Source organism: Balaenoptera physalus (genome assembly GCF_965194825.1).
Source record: "Balaenoptera physalus genome assembly, chromosome: 8".
Lineage (NCBI taxonomy): Eukaryota > Metazoa > Chordata > Mammalia > Artiodactyla > Balaenopteridae > Balaenoptera > Balaenoptera physalus.
Genome location: NC_138887.1, coordinates 108,253,375 through 108,274,065, shown reverse-complemented (window position 1 = coordinate 108,274,065; position 20,691 = coordinate 108,253,375). Strand labels below are relative to the sequence as shown.

The following is a 20,691-nucleotide window of genomic DNA, read 5'->3' as shown; positions in this document are numbered from 1 at the left end:
TAGTAGGCATTTGGTAAGTATTTGTTGAAAGACTGAATATATGGTAAAGGGCCTATTTTAAAGGGAAAGTATGGACTGTGGCCTGACAATACGCATGTTAATTTCAGGTAAAGTATGTTTTCTCAGAAAAGGGCAGGAGAAAAACATTAGCAAATATTTTAGGTGTATTGGCCTAAGAGAGATGAGTTGTATGGAAGTTATTAGGGTTTACCTGTACCATTAGGCCTGAAGACCACCTTCTCTCTTGTAAAGTATCCCAACAGCTGGGGTGACGGGTGCTTCTATTTGGGAGGAAAAGGACCTTCCATGTTTCCTACAGCTCAAGCCAAGAATAGACCTTGGAAGCTGATCTCATTCAGGTTATCCAAGGACAGTTTAAATACAACCTCATTGCAGAATTTCGCGATATGCCCACATCTCTTGTCTTTGTCATCAATTTCCTTCAGCTTTTCTCTTCCTTCACTTTTGCTAGTGAAAAACTGTCACCATGTAAGTCCCAAATCAGGAGATCTATTTCTTTCTGAGAATTTAATTTCTTTAAGTTCTTTCTGACTCAAATGTTTAGTACAGTGCCTGCCTGGCATTTATAAAGCATTAAATACATATTTGTTTAAAAAGATTGGATGTCTTTGTCCTTCTCTCCTTCACCTTCTCATTTCTTTAAGGATATTTTACCTGCCTCAGTTACCCACTCTCCCCCCCGCCCCAGCCCAAGGTCACAAATCTGCACAATGTTTTACTAGACGGAGAGCAGAGTAACGGGAATTCATTATGGCCATTTGTTACCAGGAAGCCGCAGAGGGAGGGCATGATTAATGCTTTCTACAGATACGAAAGGTCACTGAGGATGGAGACTTGGCTTCATTTTCCCCAGTGGGTTCATGTTTATTGTTAAACAAATCACACATACACATATTTGTTTTTGTGCTTAGATGGGCTTAGATGATTGTTGGCGGAAATCTTTATTCTTAAAACAGTAAAAAAAAACCCTAACATTGGAGTTTGCGAATTGAAACATGTTTATTTACTTTTGTTTTCCCACAGAATTTTGTGCGTCATCACTGGGTACACAGGCGTCGGCAGGAGGGAAAATGTAAGCAGTGTGGTAAGGTAAGGGGCCTGCACCCCACGGTCATCGCAGGAGGCTTCTCAGGCCTTGGCAAGCACCCAAGGTAGATGAGTCCAGTCACCCGGATCCAGGGCTCAGGACGTCCCTTCCTTTCCCAAAGGCCTCCCTTCTCTAGGTCCCCTTCCCTTAAGAGGTGTTTTATTTGTTCTAGAACTCACTCAAGAAGCAGTGGTCTCCATACAAGGAATTAGCACGTTTTAAGAGAGATGGATGGACTTTTACAGTGAATTTCATTGTGGATAGTTTAAAAAAAGGATACTTCCTATTTTGTTAAAACTCCCTCCTGAGGACTGCTGGCCCATCATACTTCTTTGAACACCAACAGAAAGTCAGTAGGTTGATGAGCGATACTACTCGTGTTGATATGTTATGGTTAAGCAGAACTGGGTAGAAGGACAACATGGAAGCAGGAAATGTGTTGCTCTCTTGGGATATTATCCAGTTCCTGGAAAGAGATGCCCTTCTCATAGGTGGTGATTTATGTCTACTCTCTAAGTATGACTGGCTACAGGCCCCTCAGGGTGCAGGGCCACTTGGAAGAGTGAGGTGGGGATCTGACAGCTGCATGCTCTGTAGATTCCATGTTATTGACCCTAACAGATTTGGATTATGGCTTTTTCAATGTACAAAGGTCTACTTTAGGAATGAAAGGATCCTCAGAGAAAGTTAAATTGGTGGTGAATCCTACTACAAAGATTTTTTTTTTTTAATTACATAGACGTAAGCTGGTCTCAATAAAGGAAAGTTTTGATTTGGTAGAGAGCAAGATAATTTGGGAGAGTATATTCCTCATCAATTCATTTCTAATTTGTTTATTTATTCATGTGACTCTTTTGGGTCAAGCACTGGGGTGAGTTGACCAGTATGGCATTTTTGACAATAGAGGGAGGCAAGGAAGTTTTGGCTGCCTGAGTAGTGTTGAGGGCGAGCGAGACGTGGAAAAAGTTTGATTAATGTTGCTGTTTTCCCAGTGCCTGAAAGGGAAATATGCTGTAGCCATTGGTTACCAAGCTCTTCTTTGGAAGGTGGCACACTTTAGTCTCAAGGGTATGGGCCTCCATTATAACTGGTATTATCTCCTCCAGTTCAACACAGTGACTCTCAGCTGGTTCCTTTCTAGCCTGGAAAGAGGACAGGCAAAATAGGTTAAAAGGAGGAGGAGGTAAAAAGAAGAGGAGGAGGGAGGGAGAGAGGAGGAGTTGAAAGTTGCTTACCAGCCATTTTACACGGCTGGGAAAAAGGAGGTCAGCCCTCTACCCTCACATGACCTTCCTTCACTGGCTCCGTCTACTCCTTCCCTGTCTGCTGTTGCCCTAGGGCTTATGGATTTTCTCTTACTTCGTGGATTGTAGACTGTCTGCAACTTTCCCATAAGAATGTGTGCATGTGTATGCGTAAGAGAGAAGAAACAGGTAGGCATGGCCAATTTTGAGGTCAGAGATGTGGACGGTAGGAAGGATCTGGATGAACAGGTTCTTCCCTTTGGAGAAAATACCTTCACTGGACGGCCTAGTAGCTGGCACCGCCTCAGCAACTTTCCAGCCATAATAGATTTGGAGGAATTTTATTAAAAGAAAATCAATAAGCATTATATATCTTGCGACAAGTATTCCCTAGCCTCGTATTTCACTCCCTTTTCTGGCTTGTCTTCTGTTGGCGTGGTCAACCGAAGGGGAAGAGCTGGACACCCTGTACTCTGAGTTGCTGCGACCATGTCTCTCTTCCTGCCCAGTGTCCCCAGGCAGGCGTCTCAGAGCACTCACAGCTCGCTGCTTGTCACAGCTCTCCACAGGGAAATCTGTGAGCCCAGCTCTTCACATAGAGTTCCCATAATATGATATTGTTATATTCATGTCCTGTGTTTATAATCCAGCTGCTTATGGATTCTCAGAGACTCAAGCAATTGTGGCATTTGATGGTCTTAAACCTGTGTCTCCTTGCTGGATAATAAATAACCCTTCTTTGGAGCCTGGCTTCTCCCCTGGATTAGGGGAAGACTAGTGAGTGACTCTCTTTCCATTTGCAGATTAAGGGATTGAAGATTCATTTCAGACTTTGGTGCTATGCATAGTTTTCATCAGTACAGTTGGTTGTACATTCTTACATATCCAGAGATTTCTAAACCATTCCCCATACACACACACACACACACACACACACACACACACACACACACAGACTTCTATACACATTATTCCATAATTTATCCATTGGGATGGGGTAAAAAATACTTTACTTAGCAAAAAAAATGTTTAAACCAGTGGTTTGAAAACTTTTGGGGTTATTAGTGAGTGTTTATGGTTAAGGGTATTTGTGGTTTCACTTTCTACTTTTTAGAATCAACAGTAAATATTTGAGACTAATTAGAGACTAATTTTCTCTCAAGCCTTGAATATGCATTTGGCTGAGTGTGTGTGTCATATAATGAATATCAGATGAGAGAGCTCGTGATTCAATTGCTCAGTTGCTTTAACATTCACTGACTACCAGGCTGCCATGTTTATGACCATCACATAGTTTTACATTGTTTTCGTTCAGAGTCCTACATTATGAAAGAGTTAAGGTCCAGGCAGAAAAGAGCTGTCACAGTCAAATTATGTAATTTGATAAGTGTTTAATAAAGAGAATATTTAAAATGTGTGAGCAGAAAAGAAACTACAAGGGATTGTGAAAAACTCGAGGCTAGTAACAGCAGGGATCTGTGGTCAAGCCAAGTCTAAAGCGGTCATGAGATTAAGTCATGAGACTTAGCCAGCCTGAGGTGATCTACCAGCTGGGGGAATAAATATCCCAACTTCACTCACCTTCAGTCTCCAGTGGCCAAACCCAATAGAAACCAGAGCACAAGGGACATTGTTGAGGCAATCCATAAAAGTTAACGTTTTACAACAGGACACAGGGTAGAGAAAGATGGAAAGTGGATCCAGAGGGACAATGGGATTGATCCAGCCCATATTTAGTGTAAATCTATACTTGGCCAATGGTTAAAAACAAGCTGCATACTTATTCTGCAAACGTACCTCTTTACTGATCTTCACCACATCTACACATTGCATTCATTCAATCGAGATTTATTCAACACTGAGTTATCCCTAGTAGTACTTTAAAAAAATCAATATGCAAAGAAAAAAGATAGTCATGATTATAGCTAATTTGGCCTTTCATTTTTAAAGGAACCATCCAAACCCAGCAGTATGGCAATTGTGGAAATATGCTTGTCAATTGCAACTTGAAATTTTATCTTTTATTTCTTCATTTGGAAACATATATAAAAGTTATAAAATAAACGAGCTAATTTTTTAAAACTTAAAAATTTTAAATTTCAAACATCAAATCATGAAAGCAGTTTTTAACACAACAACACATAGTCTAACTTTGGTCTACATTTCTGATGTCTTCCAATTTCCTAACCAAACATGCCACATAATTATGAATTATTCATCTATAAATTATATGTACTTTCATATATAATTAAAGTAAATTAAATTGCAGGTAGCACTAATTAAGTGGGAAAATGTCAAAACTACTCTTTATTGTAATGAATATTGTTAAAAATGAATTTAAAATGAACTTGTGCAATAATTGAAATATACCCATCTAAAGGAAGAATCCTTAATGGCATTTTTGTGTTGCAAAAATGACAAAAATGATTTAAGACATTCCATGGGGGTGTGGTTGAGATATGGATGAATAGTGAAAGGGATTAGAGAGTCTAAAAATAATGGAAAGTACTGATCTGGAGCTTTGGGGGTTGTTTCCTTCAGTAAAGAAGCACCATTCTTTTCTGGTTTAAAAATGTGTGAGCCCTGGAGGTCAGCTCTCAAGAGGCCCTGCAGAGTTAGGAACAAGGAAAGGAAGTTCAAGGGTGAGGGTCCATTCACTAGTTAGGCAGGTTTGGTTATTCGCCTGTCTGTGTGTTTGTCCAGATGCCATTAGCCTCAGGAGGATTGTTGAGAATGTAAAGTGGGTAATACAACAAGTCCAAAGAAATCTAGCCTCTCCGTGGAGCCTGTGCCCACATAGCTGCTGGAAGCCTGGCTTTTCTTTCTGTCCTTGGCTGAGTATCAAGGAAGGAGATAAGTGCAGCTACCATTCTATTCCCTGCTTCTATACATTTGACTCTGTTAGATTCCGCATATAAGTGTTATCATACATGATGTAGTATTTGTCTTCCTGTGTCTGGCTTATTTTGCTGAGCATAATGTCTTCCCGATTCACCTGGGGAAGGGGAAATGGAGAGGTACAAAGGGTACAAAGGGTACAGAGTTTCAGTTATGCAAGATGAATGAGTCTTTGAGATCTAGTGTACAGCATACTGCTTGTAGTTAACAATACTATATTGAATAGTTGAAATTTTTCTAAGAGGGTAGATGTTATATTAAGTGTTCTTATCACAAAAGATAATAGTAACCAAGGAGGGCAGGAGGAAACTTTTGAAGGTGATGGATATGTTTACGGAATAGATTGTGATGATGGTTTCACAGGTGTATACTTGTTTCCAAACTCATCAAGTTGTACACATTAAATATGTACAGCTTTTTTTGTATGTCATTCATACTTCAAAGTGGTTTAAAAAAAGGGGGGATGGGGCTGAGGGCTCGGAAGCAGAGTGTTCCTTGCTGTGGTCTCCAGGTGGTTAAGTCACTCAGTTCTCACCTGTAGAGACGTTTTGCTACTGCCACTGCTTCCCTAGTCTTTGGCATGGCCAGCGTCCTAGTAGTTACAGCTAATGTGATGCTCTAGTCACTCTGGTCCCTAATGCTCTTTCTTCAGAAAAGGCTTCGCAAGTGAAGGCACGAGGATTGTGCAGAAGGAGGAGTTGAACTGCAGTGCAGCTCCAACAAAGACCTCAGCCAATCCCATAAGGATCTGGAATAGCCCCTCAGAGTTGCCCTGCCTTGACCAGTCATTGGATGTGGGCTGTCCTTGGCCAAGGTGACTCTTTTAGGCTTAGGGCAATGCTTAAGGATGGAAAGGTGACTCCTTGGAAAGCCATCAGCCTCCAACACTCCTATCAACTGGGAGAATGAGCTGAGTGCCTCAGGCCCGCAGCAGAGTTTTCTGGGCGGAACATCAACATCTACGACAGTCCGTCCCTTGTGCTTCTCAGAGTCACTTGCTTCATAAAATACATGTTCGGAAAAGTTCCTCCGGGATTCTGGTTGGTCTTACTTCCTGGGGAAACATTTAAGAGGAAGGTTAGTGGGATACACTACAGCCCTCTCTCTGGCAGCTGGTCTTAAGTCTGCAACTGATGTTCACATCTCCTTCCTCAACCACTCTTTCTGTAGTCACCTCACGCTCAATTAACTCTTCTTGTCCAGGTGATCATCTGTTTGGGCTGTTGGAACAGAATACCCTAGATTGGGTAGCCTAAAAACAACAGAATCTTATTTCTCAGTCTGGAGGCTAGGAGTCCAAAGTTGAGATGCTGGCAGATTCAGTTTCTGGTGAGAGCTTACTTCTTATTCATAGATGACCATCTTCTCGCTGAGTTCTCACATGGTAAAAGGGACAAGGGAGCTATAAAAGTCTATTTTATAAGGACACTAATCCCGTCATGAGGGCTCCACTCTCATGACCTAATCACCCTCTAAAGACCCCACCTCCACATACCAACGCATTGGGGATTAGGTTTCAACATACGAATTTTGAGGGGACACAAGCATTCAGTCTCTAGCAGTGACCTACTTGATGGAGTGACCAAGACCCTTACCCTACGCAGTCTGATCCCCTGGTCTTGGCTGTTGCACTTGTCTATTGACCATCAAAAGTTTTCAGAGAATTAGAAAGGATGCCCCAGTGGCTAATCTGGGTGCCAGATATTTTCTTACTGCCTACATTGTCAAATAACTATCCCCCACCTAATGATCAGGATCAAGATGGTGACCCCTTCCTGTGCCTGCTAGTCTCTTGACACAAAGATGCCACAGTAACTTGGTGCAGTGGTAGTTTAAGGTTTAAGGTCCTCCTGTTATCCATGGTGGAGATATTCCCCATCTGGTATTCAGACTCTCAGAGCCCAGAGTTGTGGAGAAAGGAAGCACAAATTCCCCAAGTGGGCCACTGGGAGTGATAGTAGGCCGGGCTCCTCCTCCTCTCACTCCTTGGTCTCTGCACCCATGTATTTTACCATGGAAACACAGCACCATTAAATGATCATGAGTTTGGTCAATATACTGAGACTAGAGGATGGTGCTCATAGGATACCCTCTCAAAGCTGAAGCCCATGTCACATCTTCAAAAGACCTTTCCATCTCTCTGTCAGGCCTGTAGCTTCTTGATGGTGTGGGATGTGGTAGGACTTGTGTATCTCATGGCCATATGCCCACTCCTGAACCTCCATATCAAGAATACAAAAATGTATTCTTTGGTCTGAAAGTGTTGTATAAGATCCCGTGTTGGTGGGTTAAGCACTCTGTAAGACCTTGCATAGTAGCGCTGACTGAGGCCCTGCAGAAGGAAAAGGTAAACCCATACCTACAATATGTGTTGATTCCGGTCAAGGTGACTTGCTCCCACTTCCAGAGTGGAAGGAGTTTAGTGTAATCAATTTGCCACCAAGCATCTGGTCGTTCCCTTTCAAGGTTGGTGCCATATTGAGTGTTCAGCTTTGGTATCTTTTGCTGGCAGGCTAGACAGTCAGCAGTGATAGTAGCAGTGGTGGTAGAGGAAGCCCATGCTGCTGGACGCAGCTGTAGCATTCATCCCTGCCATCACGGCTACTCCACTTCTGAGCCCATAGTGCTATGGATAGCTCACAACAACGTGTGGAGTCTGAGTTGTTATATCTAAGTTTTTAGTTCTTATACCGTGAATGCTCTCTGGTGGGCGTTAATGTGCAGTACAGTGATCTTCACTTTATGTTCATCCATGTGCCTCTTCCCCTGATCTCCTCTTTCCTTCCAGGCCCCTGATCAACTAGCCAAGTCATTCAACACTACCTGTAAGTCATTATATATTCTTATATCAGGCTACTTATCTTTTCACAGAAAGTGGGGGACCAGCTGCACCCCCTGAAGTTATGTCCCTTGGGAGGATTCCTTCTCATTTCTGTCCCTTAGGAAAACTCCTGAGTAGGCTTTAGTGAAGTAGTAGTCTACTTTTGGCTTGGACTCATGTGCCAAGTTGACCCATCCATGAGCCTATCACAGCTTTTTCCTTCTCTTTCAGATGGTCATAAGGGATCCCCATATTTCCATAGGTGTGAGTTGAATGAGAGGCCTAGTATTATAACAGTGGATAATATGGGGAGTCTGAGCTACCTACTCGTGTGTCATACTTGTGTTCTTTGGTACTGCTGGTGCCAGATCCCAGATGTTCCCATTTAAATGTAACAATGAATTGCAGCTGGGCCCACCCAACCTTATGACTTAGTGATCTGACAGAACCCAGCTCATGACTACCTGGTGATTCAGGTATTCCTCCACCATAACATAGTAACATACCAGGTGCTGTTTTTTGAAAGATATACAAATCTCTCCTACAGATGGCACGACCTCATTTCAGAATCCTAGAGTCTATGTTGTAATTCTCCTATTGGTGCTTGTCATAAACTCTATAGCGCATCTTTTCTCCTACCCAGTGCCTCCAATAGCATGGGGCCTGCTGCAAGTGACAGGGCCTACTTTCACTGCAGACTGGACCCACTGCAGAGTTGTTTCATGTTCTGTGCTCTACTCTAAGCTGGCAGCATTTAATATCATCCAATAAACTGATTGAGGCAGTATTCCTAAGTGTGGAATATACTGCCTCAGAATTCAAAGAGACCTACAGAGTACCGTGCTTCATTCTTAGTGGTTAAAATTGTGAAATGCAATAATTTGTCCTTTAGATTGGGCAGGATATTCTAGCACACCCTGGCCCACTAAACCCTAGAAGCTTCATTGATGTGTGGGACCTCTGATTCTTCATAGGGCTTATCTCCCCACCTTCTGTCTCACCAAAACCTCCAATATACTTGCCACTTCTTGCTCATCCACCTTAATATGATACCTTTGATATGGTGGACCAAGTGGTATTCTTCAGATTGTTCATATGGTTCAGGTTACTTTGCACTATATTTGGGTAAGATTCAGAAGAGTTAAAAGCCCTGGCACAAGGCTGTAAAAGTACACTGTTAACCCTAACAAGTGAATGCACATGGTTTTTGATTCTCCTTTCAGAGAGGGAAGGAAAATAATTCATTTGCTAAATCGATGACCATAGGTCATATACTCAAGGCCAAAAGATCCCAAATTTGACACAGTAGCTACAATTAGAGTATACTGGGTTGCATTTGTGGTAGTCCAGCATTATTCTCCACTATAATATCTGGATTTGTAGGAGCCCAGCTGGTGAATTAAATGGGGATATTTTGGGGAACACCACCACTGCCTCCTTTAGTCTTTAAGGGTGGCACATAAAGAGATAATAATTTTTAAAAATAAACACAATAACATTATCATAACATACAAAATTAACCATTTAATACCTATTACTTCTGAGAATGTGACATTGGTTTTGATTTAGATATGACTAGGAGGGTGGTTGAGTGTTTCACTCGGGCTTTCTTACTATGCCAGCACTTACGCAACAGGCCAAGAAACCAGTATTGGAGTTCTGCCAAACTCCCAGCATGTTCACTCCAATTATAAAATTAGGGACCAGGGGAAATAACCCTGCTGGGTTTGTGGAGACAGCAGACTCTCTATAAACCATCCCTGGTCCAGGACTCCTTTTTTTAAACTGGACCTCATACATCCCTACTCTAGTAGGGGACCATGGTGCTGTTTCAGACTCCGGTGCTTGGGTATACATGTTGACCTGCACTCTTGTCCAACAGTCTTTAAAATATTTGGACATTTCTTTCTCCCCACTGTACAACTACCCAAGTAAATGGACCAGGTAGATCCTTTTAGATAGAGTCTGGGGAAATGTTGCCATAGACTCTTGCTGTGATGTTGCAGGATTCTCCTGGGAACTTGCCCTTTGGGTTCTATCTTTGAAAACTTCCTTTAGTCCAGAAATGGGGCAAAATATCATGACCCTTTATTGGAGCATTTGCCCTCATATTTCTTGATCCTCCATTCTTGATTTCTTTTTATTGTATCGATTAATACGTCTTTTATCTGATGATCTATCTTGCCTCTGGGAGGTCGTGCTGTATTAACCATTTGGTCAAGCCGCCATGGCGGGAACTTCAGTCTTGCAGTAATTGCATCCACCTTGCTTTAATGGTTAAGTGCTGCCACAAGTTCCTTATTATTTCGGAACTTTGTAATCCTAATTGGTATCAACAGTGCTCACTCTGTAGGATTTCCTACCATCAGGCCTAACCTACAGAGGAGAGGAGAGTTTCTCAACGATGATGACACCCTTCTCACCAGCACATTTCTTATTGTTTTGGTAAGTGGAATATCCTTTAGGCCCTCTTGCAGGACAGAGTCAACTGATGGGTTTTCCAGCTGTCCCTGGCATGCCACGGCAACTCTAACTTGCCTATTTCTGTGAGATTTTGATTGTTTCTTCGTCTATCACAGCAATCCTGGCATTGCTACTTCACTTAACACGGTCTGTTTTTTTGTTCAAGTTTTCAAACGCCAGTCTAGTATTAGTGTTTGTCCTAGTGTTAGCACCATCTTCTGGGGTTCCTGATAATGTGTTAGAGTCTCTGTTGTAGATGAGTGCTCCGACATTGAGAAACCCTCTTTTATCCAGCTTTAAGTCCTGCCCCCTTTGTCCTGCACTCTCAGGACCCAGTCCCATACACACTTTCCCATTCCTGCTGGTACATATTGGTTAGGTCATACAGCTAGATCTTTCGAGATGCAGTCCTTTTTCTCTCTGAGCGGCCTCTGCACGTTCCTGGCTGGGTACATTGGTGTGAAAAGATTATTAGGTCATCTGAGATACTACCAGGAAGAGTAGATCTAACACTAGGCTGGCATTGGAAACTTGAACAAACAAACAAAAAACACCAAAAAAACAGTTCATGTTAAGTGAAATAGGGATGCCAGAATTGCTGTGATAGAAGAAGCAGAAATTAAAATCTCACAGAAATAGGCCTGCTAGAGTTGCTATATTAGGGACAGCTGGAAAACCCATCAGTTGACTATTAAAATCCCAAGTGAAGTCAAAACTATTTCTAGGTAGCAGAATCTTTTCTTTCTCTAAGGCATGCATTATCTGGTGATATTCCTTTGACATAAATTCATGAAGCCAGGAGGGACACAATCAGAGTAATTTTGGCAAATTTTGTAAGTCTCTTTCTCAGTTGCCTGGGGGCTGTTATAGCAAAACAGTCTAAGTTTGAACAAAAAGAAAGTGTAATTAGTTTTACCAGTGAAAGCGCATTTTCCTCAGTTACTTAAGAGTGGAGAGTACAGCCAGTTATTTCCTGGAATGTCATACTGTCAGCAAGATTATAGATTATATGGCTTCTCTGAATATCTGTAATGATTTGTAGCTGGTAACTGTGGTAACATCAACTTTAAAAAAAATAGTGTTTTGTTAAAAACAAATTTTCCAGAAAACAACCTTCTTGGTGAATACTGTCAGCGTTAAAATTATACTTTTTATTGGGAAGGTTTTCAATTAGGGGGCAGTCAGAGATGGACATTAATTTTCCTGGAACACCATTATTATAATTGTAGCTGGTTGTGTCATTAGGTAAATATTGTCATGTAAGGAACTTCCCTGGTATTCTAGGACAAAGATATAAACCCAACAGTTAAAGTTTTGTATGCAGTTTTGGCCATATTGAATATAAGTATCTGAATAAAGCATTTTTATCCTAGAATCAGAAGGGTGATAAAAATATGAAATATAAACATCACAGTTGAAATAGTTAACACTTAAATTGAAATGTAAACCAGTGACTATTGTTATAGGCTTAATTTCAATTATACATTAATTGCAAGGTTAAGCCATTGACTTCCATGAAGTCATCTGCTTCTGAGGACGGTGTTCTGGACATCACGTCTTAGGCTCTTCATACAGTCTGACAGATCTGTGGTAACAGTGTTAACTTATGCTGAGAATCCTGTGCCCTGAATTTCGCTTTTCCCAGCACCGCTCTCCCCAGGAGACTCAATTTATGACCTATAGCTTGTAGCAGGGGCTGTCAGATAAATTAATGGAAAAAGCGGAAACTATCTGAGGATAATAAGACTGACTGGCTTGGGTTAATAAATCGTAATTACCGACATTAGAATGGAAGGACGCAGAGGCTCTATTGAGGAATAATAAAATGTCAATCTATGTGCCCGAGTCAGTGATTACCCTTGATGGAGGGCATATTATGGACAATAAGGGCATTGATAAACTTTCAGAGCTCTTAATTAATGCCATAAAGTATATTATAGTTAAACCCAATGGACAAGAATTTAGATTTTTCAATGATAATTCTAATAAAGTAACGGTAGATTCACATAATTTGTAGCACTGTCAGAAGTTATAAAAAAATTGGTTACCATAATTCAATTTATAAAGATATTGTTTATTTTAATTCAATTTTAATTCAGTGTATGTTTACATTTTGAAAATCTTGAGTGTTTATAAAAATTTTAGCTTAAAACCAGTAAAATCAGTATAGGAAGCTTTAGGAAGTTCAGGTAAATTAGATTTTCTATGAGTAAATGAACCCTAATCTTGCATAAACTACAGTATTAATGGTACCATTTTTACACTGTGATACAGCCAAGGAAAAGGCATATTATAAAATTAGCCTAATATCCAGTGATTCGCACTGCCAGGCAAGGGTACATCTATCTGTGGAAAACTGGGCTGAATAGTTTGTTGACGGGGAAAAAGTCAACAATTTGCATGTACAAGGAAAGAGATCGGTTCATGGTGACTTTGCTAATTAAAGATTGAAGTTTGAGCTCTGGATAGGACAGAATTAGTCCATAAGTCTGTAGATCATGGGTTAAAACAGGTGCCATTTTTTATTAGTCAGAAAACAGTTTTCAATTAGGTCAGTGTGAGTTTGCATGTGGGTCACTCACAGGTCAAACAAACGTCGTTTTCTATTGGTTAGAAAAAAGTTTTCAATTAGGTTGATTGCTGTGGCTCTGCGCCTAGGTCACTCAAAGGTCTTAGCTACTCACCAGCTTCAGCTGGTCAAACCCTGAAACGTCATCACTGGTTGTCAGCTTCCGCTGGTTAAAAGCAGTTGCATGGGAACGGCACAACCGGTTTGAGATGGGCTCCGATTGGAAAAATTTCCTTTTACATTGTGAGTATCAAATTGCTCTGGTATTTTTAGCCCACTGGATAAGTTTACAAAAGTGCTATAATAGTTTTATTTTAAATTTTTCTAGAAATAATGAACTTTGCATCTAATTAAACGTGGGATGAACATTTTAGATATTAAATATAAAATGTGTAAAAGAGTATATACATTTTTCAAAAATGAAAGGGAGTACTTGAGCAAAAATGAAGTTCTCTGTGTTAAGATAGATATTAATTTAGTCTTATAATTCCCTTGGGTTTGCCTTTTGTAATACTTTGTGAGCCTTGAATATGCAAGTGGATATGGAGAGGTTTATTTTGTTGGTGATGGTTAAAGTTTTGGAGGCAAGAGCAGTAACAACTCTTGGATTGGATCAAATCAAATCAAACAGGGAGTCAGGCTACAGTCAGGAAATTCCCTCACTCAAACCTCAGTTAAATACGTAAACAATAAAATAGTTTGTTTCAAGTAAAGCCCTTTTTCCTGGTTTCAGCCAAGGCTGTAAAACTGAGTGCTATTTGGTATATGCCCTAGATTGCACAAGAGAAAGAGGCAACAAAGCCAAAATAGCCCTTAAAAACCAGAGTCAGCTGAAATTCAGTTAGGGCATCTGTCAGTACCATAATATATCAGATTTGGACCAGAATTTAAAAATGGGTAATTAGGAATCTGGCTCTTTTTGCTGTGCTGAGATCCCAGCCAAAACCTCCCCATTGCAGGTGGTCTGCAGGAACTTGGTGCATGAAGGCTCCAGTGTGGTTCTATTTATGTCTTTATGTAGACAGTAACCGTGAAGCCATGGCCACTGTGACTCTGCCAGACTAGAGAATCCAAAACAAAGCATAGAGCTGGTTACACCAGGCTCATCTCCAGGGGACCCATCACAGTTCTGCATAAGCACAGTGCCCAGTGCCCCAGTTGTGGCTGGCCTTGTTGTTTGTTTCTAGTTCCAGCCTGGCTGTCAGGGCCACGCTGGACTGTATCTATTTCTCCTTGAAGTCAGAAGGCCGATAATCGATAGAGGGATGGGCTAATGCTCTCACTCTGTACCACTGAATAGAGTATTGCTAACTCATCACACGTGGCACACTAGAGGACTTTGTCAGCAAGGGGTTGGAAGAGGTTCCAGCAATAAATGGACTCCTTCACTTATGTGAACTGTGTTACAAAGAACTTTTCGAATGCATTGCCTCATTTGATGCTTATAACTACTCAGGTGTTGGAGAGGTTTGTATTTTTATTACCATCTCCAGGTGAAGGGAGAAAGCATTAAGTGGTTTGCCTAGCATGTTTGCTGTATCTAGAGCAGTTGGACGAGAGCATAGTGAGGGGGCATATTTTCAGGTGGTTTGGGTTAGGTTTTTAAAGTCTGGATAGCATGAAGTTTGTAGTTGGGTTACAGTGTGGTAGCAGTGATGTTCAATTAGAAAATATTCATGCCATGCCTATGATGTTCAAAGAACTATGCTAAGCTGTAGAGATCTATTAAGAAATATTACAAGGACTTCTCTCAAAGAGCTTGTAAGTCCATTGGCGAGAGAATACATACGCACGTAAAATAACCAACAACTTAGGGCAGCTGTTCATTGGTGCCAAGGGGAGATACAGGTGGTGAGGCCTGTAGGGTTAGGAGGAGAGATTACAGTGAATTGAGGTGATCTTGGAACATTTTCTTTTTAGATTTTGGAGTGGAAGTAAAATTCAGATGCTGTATATGAAATAGTGGTAGGCACTCTAAATGGTGGGTTGGGAATTTAAAAAAACAGCAAAAAATGGTAAAATGGGAAAAAATGGAAATATAAAAGAGTAAAGCATGTTGTAGAATATAATTAATCCCATCTCACTACAGACAGGAATTTATAATGGCTGGGAGTGGGAGATTGATGTAGAAAAATTGGCTGAGAAGATTATGGATGGCGCTGAATGTCAGTATGAATAGTTTGTTCTGTTTAAGATTGAGGCTGATATTAAAAACAACAACAACAACAGCATTTTCCCTGGTGTCATGGCCCAGGATAGAATGAAGAACACAGGGGGAAACAGACTGTCAACAGAGAGACAAGTTAGCAGATGGAACAGACATCCAGATGTGACGTGACCAGTCACCGGGGCTTGATGCCTGCTGGACGTGGGGTCCAGGGTGGGAGAATCCCACCACACAGCCAAGGTTGTCTTCAGGAGTCCCTGCTCAGGCCCTGCACCAGCTTCTGCATGCTTGCTTTTGCCTGCTGGCTTCCTTCTGTGCACAGCGGAAAGAGCTCTATAGCTATAGCTATAGCTCTGAAGTGGACCTAATAATTCAGTCCAGGTGTGTTTTACAAAAGTGCATCCTTTGCTGGGGAAATGATATTCTCCTTGACAGAGGAGGTATAGCAGGACTCATTGTTTGTGGGGAGATGAGTATATTTGGTGTCCTTAAGACCACCCCAGTTTCAGTATTCACTCACAGGACTCAGTGTATATCGCTCACAGCTGTGATTTGTTATAACAAAAGGCTACGAAGCAAAGGCAACAAAGGAAAGGCACGTGGGGTAAAGTCTGGAGGAAACCAAGTGTAAGCTCCAAAAGTCTTCTAACGGTTACAGAGGGTGTGCTTAATTCTTCCAACGTGAGTTGTGACAACACGTGTGAAATATTGTCTCCTAGTTTCATCAGAAGCTCGGTGAGTAGGGTTTTATTGGGGGCTGGTGACATAAGCACATACCCTGCTTAGCACATGCCCAACCTCCAGACTCCCAGAAGGAAAGCAGGTGTTCAGCATACATCAGGATGTTTGTACAAACAGTTCAGGCACAGTGAGTCACCCTTAACTGTTCTGGGAACAGGGGAACCCCTCCTGAAGTTCAAGTTCCCGAATGCCAGCCAAGGACCAATGTTCCAAGCAGGCCTTTGTAAGGAGAGCAGACTCATGCTTGTTCAGTGAACTCCTCTGCCCTGAGTGATTCTATTATTACTTAAGCTGTTGAGAAAGGGATATTGATGGAGAAACTTTTCAAAATCCAGGAGAGTCCGGTGTTAAGGAAGAGGTCCTGTTTCTAGAAGTGAGAGTTGAGGTTGGGGAAAAAAGAGAAGGATTCAAGGAGGAATTGCAGAGCACAGAGGATTGACACTGGTCCCGGTCTTATGTCCACATGCAGGAGATTGGAGAGGGAGAAGGAGACCTGCAGTGTGTTTTAGGAAACCAAGAGAGGCGAGAGGACCAAAAAGGAGGAAATGCTCATTAGTATATAAAATGCTGCAGATAGGTAGGAATTATGGAGACTGCAAAAATTGCTGTTGGGACTTCTTTTAATAATGTGTAAATTGAGTTTTGGGGTTTTTTTAACTTAAAGTTATCTGTATACGTTAAGCAAGACTTAGTCAGCCAATGCCTTAAAAGCTTTCCTGCCCGTCACATCTTTCTGTTTTCTTTGGATCACTTTACAAAAGCCTTGTTTTAAGATTTTTTTGTCATCTGCATTATTTTGTTTGGCTTAGATTTCACAGGCAGATAGAAATGGATGAGCTTTGGGAAAGCTAAAAAAAATTCCTTGAGCGTTACTGTGTACTTCTCTCTGGTAATTATTTAGGGACAGAAGCAGCCAAAAAGCATCTCTTCCTTTCTTGATGGAAAAGTAATTCTGTTTGTTCATTAAGAGGATTGTGTTGGCTATTCCATTCATCTCATTGCTGCTTGCTGGCGAAAAATGGAAATTGAAAGCTGCTTGTTTTGTGTCCCCACATCCCGGGGGATGATGAAAGAGTTTGCATTTCCTCCTCTACCCCGACATCTCCCAGACTCTCACTTCTAGGTCACCTGCCTCTCTCATGCTTCATTTCTCTCTTTGTGGGTTCCATGTTCAGGTTGTAGAGAACCTCTGAGATGGATGACCATTATAAAGAGTCATGTGAACCAAAAGCGGCTCTTTTTTTTAACTTACAATAAAAATGTATCAGAACCTCATTTATTTGGGAGAAAAAGAACAACGTTTCTGTGTCTGACTTTGAGTAGTGTTAAGGAAATACTGGTGCCTCCTCTCTCACACTCCAGAGGATTCGGGGATGGGAAACTCTTGCGTGGTAGAAGTTGGAGATGCCGCAGTGCCAAGTGTGGGATTTGCCGTCCCAGTTACCTTAAGCCTGGCCTTACTTCGTTGGACTTCAGGAGGGCAGATGCACACTGTGTTTGAAGTGGTTTTAATTCTCTGTTTCTTATTCTGACACCCCAGGGCTTCCAGCAGAAATTCTCCTTCCACAGTAAAGAGATTGTGGCTATCAGCTGTTCCTGGTGCAAGCAGGCGGTAAGTTTGGGGATGAAATAAAGTGGGCTCGTGTTTTATCAAAATCGACTTATGTCATTGCTGGAGTTCCTGTCTGTAAGTGGACCGTTATCCAAATTTATGTATTATTTCTCTCATAGGATCTGTGGAGGAAGAAAGACAGATCAAAACTATAGAACTATAGCATAAATGAGCTGGAAGAAACTATAAATTAACCCCTTTATACATTGAAGCCTGGGATCACAGATTGGAAAATCCTCTCCTGGTTCTATCCCTGGGTTTCGAATCGAGGGCTTTTCACTCCTACGCCACGTTTTCCCCACTACACTAGATTGTCGATGACTCCTATAGTGGGAGATTGCAGCCTTAGATAATCCCTCTGACACAGGAATTCAGGCATCTTGGTTCTTCTGTTTTGGATGTGGGCAACTTTCTTTTTAAATGGGGCTATGTTAGGATAAGAGTGGTCTTGTATCCTTTAGGTTTGGATGTTGTTATAGTTGGCTGTATGCTCATTGAAATGTAAATCTTTCTTACATTTGAACATATATACTGATCAGGAGCCAATGGTAATTTCCCTATTTACTTTTCCTCTCTTATCTTTTTTTCATTTTTTAACAGCTCTGTCCCAACTAGATGGTTCATTTTTTTGTTTGCCTATGGACCTGTTTTTTTCTTTAACTAGACATTGTATACTCTAACTCATAAGTTGGCAAACTATGGCCTGTAGACCAAATCTGACTGCTGCCTGTTGTTATAAATAAAGTTTTATTGGAACACAGCCATGCCCATCCTTTATGTATTATCTCTGGCTACTTTCATGCTACAGCAGCAGAGTCGAGTAGTTGGAGCCGAAACAGTATGACCCTGTAAGACTAAAGTATTTACTATCCAGTCCTTTTATAGAAAAAGTCTGGACCCCTGCTCTAATCTCTCAATTCACCTGTTTTTTTATTCTTTTTTTTTTTTTTTTTGAATGACTGTATAATTACGATACATTGTCCCCTCACTGCACAGCCAACCTGAAAAGAAAGGGCTGTGCTGTTTTAGTGAGGGTAAGGGTTTGAAGGAAAACGTCAGGACTCTACACACAACAGCTTTACCTAGCCAAACAAAGCCATAGGGCAGGAGCAGAAGATGCATTTAGTTGAAACACATGAAACTGACATTTTTGTGGGTCAGAAACTTTTGAGTTTTGGCAGTTCCATCAGCTTCAACCTAATAATCTCTCTGGCATAATTTCCCTAGGCCCGCACATGTCAGGAGGATCTGCTGTCACTAGGTAGGGACGCCTTGGTCTGGAAAGCTCAGTGCTTGCTGTGTCACCCTCCTGGCACATTTTATATTCTTGGCATTTCCATCTCCTTTCAGTTAATTGTTACACGAATAATCTTTGTGCTTCTGTTCAAGAACATGTTCACAAACATAAGGCCATCCTAGTCCTTGAATGAAACTATGGCGTCAAAGCAATATCTCCATCTGGACAGGAAGAAGCAGATTTAGGGCCCAGGGGTCCCCAACTCCGTCTGTGCTGCTGGTTTCCCTGATCTGGTGAGACGTTACTTGCCAAATAGCATCGAGCTGGCCTCAGGCTGTGCCTGCTCCTGCCCCCGTAGCTGCCAAGTTGTGGTTAGGTGGTTGATCCCAGGGTTATTCAATTTGGGAACTCAATCCCACTTGACAGTGAGCACATGTGCTCTCTTTTTATTAATCTGTAGTGCAGTTGAATCACTAAAAAACAACTTTCGCTTGACCCCTGTGGCAGAGTTTTGGTCAATTCCAAATATTGATATCTTTGAGTTTCCCAGGTTTACAACGTGATTTTTCAAGGACTGAGAACACAAAACATTTTAAGACAGATTACAGTGGTGGTGTATTTTAACACTACAGGTAATTCCTTCTAGGATATCTGATGTCAAACAATTAAGTGCCTTCTATGGGCGCTTCCTGCAGCAGAAAATAAAACTGGGTTTGGGAGCTGGGTTTCATGGATTCAGGTCCTGACTCTACCACTTAAAAGTCCTGCAGTTTTGGACATACCTCTTAGTCTCTCTAGATTAGAGATTACTCGGGTATAAATTGAGAGAGTTGGAGTGGGCAGTCTCTGAGATCCCTACCATTTTAGAAATGCAATGGCCATTCATTTGGGGGTTTATTTGAATTGCTAAAAGAAAATCACTTTCTAAAGAAGGAATTCAAATGACATTTCTCTGGTATAGCAAATTGTTTGCAGATCACAAGTAACTGGTGGTAGGGGGAATTATTTATTATCTTATAAATTAGTATTTCACGCTTAATTAATTGATTTAGTAATTTGCCATGGATCATGTCAGATCTTGAAGATATTCAGCGATAAAGACAAAATTTCCCTGATGTGACATAATTGGGGTGGCTATATTTGCCAGTTTTCCTGAAACAGCCCTAATTTATGTCTGCTGTTCCAGCATAATTATTACCGGTGCTCCCTTTCATTCTTAAAATTGTTTCAGTTAAGATGATAAATTATGTGGTCATAGTAAGTACAATCCAAGTAGAAGCTAATGTCAATTTAATGGGGATTTTATGTTTATTAGAAAACAAATGTTACCACTCATTATCACTTTACAGTCACCAAAAAAGATGATGGAAAATGCGATTGGCCTAAGGTTACTCAGTCCATTGGGGTATAAACTTAAGCCCCTAGAACTGCGGTATCGTTATGATCATTAGTCTACTTTTACTTCCTTTCAAAAACCAAAAGCACTTTAGACTTGCCAAGTATGACAGGACCATTATTTTTTCAGTGGTCCTGGACAAACCTAGCAGGAGCAGTCTCTTTGTTCCCTCTCGGATTAACAACTCTCTAGAAGAGACATCTTCTTTCCTGGGTCCCCTACACTGGAAGGACTACCTGGGAAGGATTTACATCTATGGATAGAAAAAGGGGAGGCAGATGGTCGGCATTGCCTTTCTGCTTGCCTTCGTTTCCTTTTGGACATCGTCCCAGATCAACCAAGTCTGTGACCAGCGCAAGCCAAGTGAAACAAAATTATGTGCAAAGTTAGCGTTCATAGACCCCTCCAAGTCTCTACCATCTTTATGTAAATAGC

General features: G+C 41.3%; 1 protein-coding gene across 6 annotated transcripts in view; it reads left to right on the top strand.

Moving 5' to 3' along the window:
* DGKI (diacylglycerol kinase iota) overlaps positions 1-20,691 on the top strand; it is a 455,938-nt gene that overhangs the window by 204,085 nt on the left and 231,162 nt on the right. For all 6 annotated transcript variants that reach the window (XR_014266816.1, XM_082472878.1, XM_082472877.1 and 3 more), the window contains exons 6-7: positions 1,045-1,110; positions 17,552-17,623. Coding sequence is in view for 5 of the 6 variants with exons in the window: in XM_082472878.1 (XP_082329004.1) it covers positions 1,045-1,110; positions 17,552-17,623 (138 nt within the window). In the remaining variant the exon portion in view is untranslated. The remainder of the gene's footprint in view (positions 1-1,044; positions 1,111-17,551; positions 17,624-20,691) is intronic.